The 6,688-nt window shown below is 48.2% G+C and overlaps 1 protein-coding gene across 3 annotated transcripts; it reads left to right on the top strand.

Annotated features, from left to right (window-relative positions):
* Positions 1-412: 412 nt before the first annotated feature.
* Positions 413-6,464, top strand: THY1 (Thy-1 cell surface antigen). Of its 3 annotated transcripts, none has more exons than XM_074302432.1 (4): positions 413-675; positions 3,495-3,595; positions 4,033-4,368; positions 4,991-6,464. In XM_074302432.1, exons 2-4 carry the CDS (start codon positions 3,556-3,558, stop codon positions 5,101-5,103), a joined length of 489 nt encoding a protein of 162 aa, XP_074158533.1. In that variant the 5' UTR covers positions 413-675; positions 3,495-3,555; the 3' UTR covers positions 5,104-6,464. The 3 variants fall into 3 exon arrangements, with proteins under 3 accessions (XP_074158533.1, XP_074158532.1, XP_074158534.1); XM_074302431.1 differs by having other exon boundaries at positions 535-675; positions 3,498-3,595; XM_074302433.1 differs by having other exon boundaries at positions 607-675; positions 3,498-3,595; positions 3,956-4,368.
* Positions 6,465-6,688: the final 224 nt, after the last annotated feature.

The following is a 6,688-nucleotide window of genomic DNA, read 5'->3' as shown; positions in this document are numbered from 1 at the left end:
ACAGTGTTCCCAGCCTCTGAGGGACTACTCAGAGTTATGGAAAAATACTTAGCTTCCTATGGAGGTTTATTGGAAAACCTCAAAACCCAATCTCTAGAATGGAAACATAAAATCAGAGGATGCAAAAATCTAAAATAGTAATGGAAGATGCAAGAGATTAGGGGATGAGGAGGGACTTTAAAAACCCAACACTGCTGGGGATGAGGAGATGAAGAGGGAGGGATATGGATGCCTGGATTTTTCCCTTCAGGCTGATTTCCCATAAAATCCTCTAGGAAAAAAAAAATTGGAAAGAGTAGAGGAGAATGGATGGGGGGTTGGCGAAAGAAATAGTGAGAGATGTTCAGGACTCCTTTCTTTCCCGACCATGGGTGGGTCTATTAAACCTTCTAAACAGCCGCAGAACCCATTTTCTCTCCCGCAAGGCGGTTTACCAACCCCCACTACCACCCCCGCTTTCCTCCCAAACCCTTCTTCACCAACTATCTTCCTGCACCCCCACCCAGCCAATTCCCTACTCAGAAGCTGATTGGTGGAGGTTCTCTGCCCCTCCCTCTAGTCCCCTGTCTGAAACTGCGGGGCTCGGAGCCGGGTTCTAGGGCTTACAGACAACCTCTCATCTTGCTGAGAAAAGCGGTGGTGGCGGCGGCGGCAGCTGGGAGGTTTGGCCCACAGGTAGGCGTCCGGGACGGGGCCCAGGTCCAGCTTGGGGATTATTCTAAGGGGCAGGGGGCAGCCAGAGCAACGCAACCTGCGCTTCCAATCCCAAACCATCTCTCCCTGGGTAGTTTTCCCTCTGCCCGTTCCACCACCTGGGGAATTCCCAGGGTGAAGGAGACAGTCCTGGATGATCCTGGTAAGAAGGATTCCGGAGCTGGGGTGTTGTGTAATGCTGGGAGACCCACAAAAATAGAGAGTGCTGAACGCTGGCGATGTACAGAGCTTCGTTGGGAGACAGGAGACTGGGCAGCTGCAAAATAGGGGAGTTCGCTGCAGAGGGAAAGACAGAAAAATGTTGTAGGACAGGAGAAGGTTAGGATTGTATTCGACTGGAAAAGATGGGAATATGAGAAAGAGAAGCGCCCCGCTTTGCTTAGAGCCCTCTCCTTTCTACCAGCTAATAGAAAGAGTACACCGACCTCAGGGGACTGGGGAAGAACTGGGGGTTGGGGAGCTTGGGGCGTGGGCAAAGGCAATTCCCTGACCTTGTCTCACGTTAACTCGCAACCCCTCTTTCCTGCTCAACATACACATCAAGTCTTATATCCCTATCAAAATGGGAGGTTGGATCGCACATCCTAAAACGCTCTATCATGATTTAACCCGGGGAATTGAGACTGGCAGACTTCTAGCTCTGCGGGTGAAAGAACTGCGGGAATAGGAAGCACCCCTCGGTGCGGGAAGAAGCTGAGCCGCAGTGTCGGGGGAGGGGAGAAGGCAGGCGGGAGGGAGGGGCTGGAGGAGGGAGCCTGGGAGAAGGGGGAGGGGTCTAGTACTGGGAGGCGATGGGAGGAGAGGGAAGAAGAGTACTGAAAAAAATTGAGGAGGAAGGGATGCAGATTTAAGGAGAGGAGTGTGCTAAGACTGTGGATGAGAGCAAATGGGACTAGGTGTCCTGCTGCAGAAGACCTACCTGAAAGTTGGGCTAGGAGAGATGGAAAATTAATCCAACCAATCCACTCCCTAGTCTTCTCTCACCTCTCCTATCTTATTCCTTCCTCTGTTCTCTCTTCTCCCTTCCTATCCCTCAGTTCTCTCCTTGAAACAATCCCACCCTTTTGCTCTCATCTTTTCTCCCTTGTTCTCCTGCTCTGCTCGATATCTCTCTGTCTCTCTCTGTCTCTCTCTTTCTCTTTTCTCTCTCCCCCCTTCCTCTCTCCCTCCCTTTTTCCCTCTCTCCCCCTCCTTCCCTCCCTCCCTTTTTTTTCTCTCTTTTCCTGTCCCTTGCCCTCACCCTCCTGTCCCAGTTTCTTTTTCCCCCATGCTTCCCTTCTGCCTCCTCCTCCTCTCTACTCTTTTTGGCAGATTAAACCCACAAAATGATCCTTTTTCCTCCTCCACCAATTCTCCCCAAACCCAGACTCTGGGGAGATTGACCACCTTGTCTAAACTTTAATCATTCTCATCCTACTTGCTCCACTCCTCCTACAGCTAGCTATACCTGAGGTGGTAAAATACTAATAATGTCCAGAGATTGAGGTCCAGGGTCATAAAAACTCTGAGTTGTCGTCGTGCCCCCCAGTTCTCCAACATATACTTGTTCACGACTCTCTGAGAGCCTTCTCCCTTCACCATGCATCCACCCAATTTGACCAGTCGCACAACCTCCCTCCACATCACCCAAAGAATATGTCCATTACTTCCAAGGGCACACTCCTGTGTTTGCCTGCCCTCAAGCACACCTGGGTGCACATGGTGGCGCTTGTCCCTGACTGTCAAGACTAGCTTGGATCCTTAAAACCCTGGGGGTGCCCTGGGAATACTAAGAGAATGGTCTGTTCTGGAAACTGGAGTAGACTCCACTTGTCAGCATTTAAGGGAAGGCATGGGCACAGAGCCAGTAGGGTGGAGCCCCCTGGAGTTAATTTGGGATGCTGCAGCCAGAGGGGAAATGGGGGAGAGGGGAGATGGGTGGGAAGATAAGAGAAGGGGATAAGAGGATCTTCCTTTATCTGGAAAGATCCTTACATTCCAAGAAAAACCAGAAGTACATTTCTCACATACACAAAACCCACACCCACTCACACCCTCTTATCCTTCCTTGTGCAAAAACATTTAGAAATAACCTTAGCAACTCCCATTCCCACACTTCTGATCACCTCTTACTTCCCCCTAGTATGTGGAAACACTATTGTGGGCAAGTCACTTATTCCTCTTGCCTGTACTTTCCCTAGTAAGATCAGAGGACCAGGTATTAGCCTAGCCCATTCACCAATAAGATAGGAAACAAGTATCTATTTTTTAAAATATACACTTTGATCATACTTACATGTACACATGCTGTCTTCCAGCACCTGGTACAAGTCAACGTCCTGCCAAATGCATGCAGATTGATTGACAATGGGATATATGTACTCAGGGTTCTAATTGACAAGCCTAGGAAAAGAAAAGCTAAATTCAAGCCCTCCTTCTTTCACTGAGTTGGTGTTTGACCTTTCCCCAATCAGTCCATGCCTAAATCTCTTATCTCTAAGCAGGAGATATTAGGATTACAGATTTAAAACTTAAAAATCCAATTCCTTCCCATTTTATAAAGAAGGAAACTGAGATCCAGAGATAGAAGGTGATTAGCCTGAAATCACAGGGGTCCTGATTATCAAAGCCAGAAACTCTGGGAAGTCTGGCTACAAAGTTGTTTACACTACACCCTGACTGTCCCCACTGTTGTGAAGCTCAAATGAGATACTGCATTTTGAAACATTTGACAAAATGCTACATAAACCATTACAAAGTAAGCTAGTGAGTGTGGTTCTGTAACACCATCTTTCCCTCAGCAGTCCTGATCGTGACTGGTGACATTTGGGCTGCTACCTGAGTCTGCACCCTCATCTTGACATGTTGAGTCCCAAGATTGGCATTGCTGTCCTGTTGACAGGTAGCAGGTTGAGGGTGGGTGGGGATGGGTCTCCTTCTTCCTTTAGGCTGGTTTCATTGGCGCTTCAGAGTTACCTCTCTTTGAAAACTCAGTGGAGAATAGAAGATCCAAAATGATATCTCCTCATGGGGAGATTAGGAGCTTGCATGATTCTTCCTGGGTCCTGTGAGGAGGGGTAGGTGATAGGCATGGCTGACGTGGAACATATCTCATCTCTTCCCACTGCCTGCCTATTTTCTGGAACAAAGAAAGGCAAGGGGGAAAAAAAATAGCAACAGTCCTATGTTTCTTGGAATGAGGGTGGGAGGGTCATAAGGAAATATGAAAGGAACTAAAGAGGGCCTCTTTCCCCCCTATCAGCTCCCTCTCCCTGCCCATGCCAGCTCTGGGGTAATCCTGAGTCATCCCAATAAGAGGTGGTTGGGTGCATGCACCAGTCTTGCAGGTAACCTATGGACAGAAGATGAACAGTTTGACTGCTTGTTTGGCGGACAAGAGCCTGAGGGTGGACTGCCGCTATGAAAATAACACCAAGTCCCCACTTCAGTATGAGTTCAGCCTAACCCGAGAGAAACAAAAGCATGTGCTGAACTCCACCATTGGAGTGCCTGAGCATGCCTACCGGAACCGGGTCAACCTCTCCATCTCCCATAACTATATGGCCCTCTACCTGAAAGACTTCAGCCAAAAGGATGAGGGTGTCTATGCCTGTGAACTGCGTGCTTCTGGCATCCCCAACTCCCCTGTCAGCAAGAACATCACTGTCTACAAAGGTGAGGGGAACCCCAAAGGCCAGGAGGAGTGGGAGGGTGTAGAAAGAAAGTAGGCAGTAGAAGAATGAAAAAAGTCCCAGGGATCAGCAAAAGAAGCCCTTGAATGGAATGAGAAAGAGGTTTGGGGGACAAAAGATTTCTCCAGAGCAAAATAAGTAAAAGAAACTCCTGGGGTGGAAATGGGATAGGCAGGACTCCGAGAGTATGACTGCACTCCAGTTCTGAGTGGAAAAGAATACCCAGGAGTTCTTTGGACTTTGGAAGGAGATGGAAAGGAACCCTGTCATAAAGGGTATCTCTAAAACCTCCAACTCTTCTCTCCTTGCCCCAACTCACTATAACCTGTTGCAACCTTCAGTCTGATTTCTGGGCACTTCTCAGAAAGCATTGTCTTCATTCTCCAAAGTGACAGTTCCTTTCTGTGACCTATTCCCTTTCCTGCTCTAGAAAATAGCTGGGCAAGAGGGGAAGTTACTGACCCAGGTCTGCAGCTTAGGGTATGTCCTACCATGCGTGCCAGTGTCCACACATTGTTCCAAGCTACGTTTGGGTTTAGCTCTCCCCCCAATCCCATCCTCTCCATTCTCCCATGATGTCCTTGCTCTCTCTTCTTTCTCATCAGATAAACTGCAAACCTGTGGGGTCATGAGCCTTCTGGTCCAGAATACCTCCTGGCTGCTGCTGCTACTACTCTCCCTCCCCCTCCTTCAGGCCACGGATTTTGAGTGCCTGTGATTGGTTGGGGGGACATGGAGGAGACAGAAAAGATGAGGCCAGCCCCCAGGAGCCCCCCTGTTTCTCTCTGAGCCGGCTGTCCTACTTCACCCCCTCCCCAGGGAAGTGAGAGGAGGCAGGGAACCCCCCCTAGAGGAATCCTAGTTCCGCATGCCATCATTCACCTACTCTTCCTCCACCTTGCCACGTTGCACCCCATATTCCCTTTACCCGGTACTACCGGCTGCATTTTTGTATTTGTCATTCCAGGGCTGCTTCTGTGATTTGTTTGGGGTTATTTTTCTTCTTTCTTAGGAAGTTTGTAAAGCAGGGAGCAAGGGGGCAGAGAAGAGATCAAGCCAGCTTTTGGATTGGCAAGGATTTGCTATGACCTCCAGAGAGGTTCTACAGAGGATATACATTGGGATCTTCTGTCCCGGCCTGAGTTTAGGAGGACAGGCAATGATATGGGGGAAGCAGGATGTGGAAGGTATCATGTGTCAGGACATCCCGTGGCCAAGATGGGCAAAAACAACAGAACCATTATTGAATTAAAGGAGATGGCGGTTGCAGGTTTCTCAAACCTGCCATGTTTTTACCGATCTGGAAAGAACCACACCAGAATGATCAGTTAGAAATGCCTCCATTTTACCATTTTCAGAAATCTCCTAGAAATACCCTTTTTCAGAAAATCCCCCACTGGCAAAAAGCCTAGCAGCTAATGCTGAACTAGAAAATGAGGAAGATAGAGGTAAAGAAGAAGGGAAGGAGGGGAAAAGCTGTAGGAGCAGTTTCTGTGAACTGTCTGAGAACTGCCCCCCCTAGTCTCTGCATCCAAACCTAATGAATGGGGGTCTAGGAAAAAGATGGATGGTAAATTTCCCAGTACTCCCATCTCTATTATGTCCATCTTCTTCCCCCTCTCACATACACCATCCTCTTTCACAAAGCTTCCAGAATTCAGACCTAGGAGCTGATGAGCTAAGTCAGGCTGTGCTCAAATAACTGGATTCTTGTATATGAAGGAAGCCTCCTGTTTGAAGACTAGGCAGTGGGGTAATGGTGTAGGTCTAAATGGTAGTCATGTCCCTGAGACAGCACCCTTCCAGGGCATTCCTGTCCCCCAGCCCTATTATTTGGATTGCTCCAGTACCTCTCTGATGACATCACAGAGCCACACTGGAGTTTTTTGAGGAATACAATGGAGAAATAAATGGTGCCAATCCTCATGAAATGACTTCTAAAAAAACCAGAACCCAGCTCCCTATGACCACTGGCATTGCTGTCTTGTCCTGTGATCATGTGTATCGTCTCCACAGCTTGTTGTATTATGGCATCTAGCCAAGAAAACAAAATTACACAATAAAGCCAAGCCTCTGGAATGGGTTGCTGCTGTTATCTTGAGGGGATGGAAGGGGTTGAGGGATGGGCAATAATAACTAACATTTATATAGGCCTCTCTATTGGTCCTCACAGCAACTCGGTAAGAATTAGAGATTATCCCCATTTTGCAGAAAATTAAGATTAGTTAAGTGATATGCTCAGGATCAACCATCTAGAGAGTGTCTGAGGCTAGATTCAAATGCTGGTGTATCCTGATTCCAAG

The sequence above is a fragment of the Sminthopsis crassicaudata genome, chromosome 3 (assembly GCF_048593235.1).
Source record: "Sminthopsis crassicaudata isolate SCR6 chromosome 3, ASM4859323v1, whole genome shotgun sequence".
Taxonomy (NCBI): domain Eukaryota; kingdom Metazoa; phylum Chordata; class Mammalia; order Dasyuromorphia; family Dasyuridae; genus Sminthopsis; species Sminthopsis crassicaudata.
The sequence above is the reverse complement of the archived record's forward strand: the minus strand, read 5'-3'. Positions and strand labels throughout refer to the sequence as shown.

Coding starts and splice junctions, on each gene's coding strand:
- THY1 (XM_074302432.1), top strand. CDS start 3,556: ATGTTGAGTCCCAAGATTGGCATTGCTGTCCTGTTGACAG. Junction 3,596..4,032: donor CATTGCTGTCCTGTTGACAG/GTAGCAGGTTGA, acceptor TGCATGCACCAG/TCTTGCAGGTAACCTATGGA. Junction 4,369..4,990: donor GAACATCACTGTCTACAAAG/GTGAGGGGAACC, acceptor CTTTCTCATCAG/ATAAACTGCAAACCTGTGGG.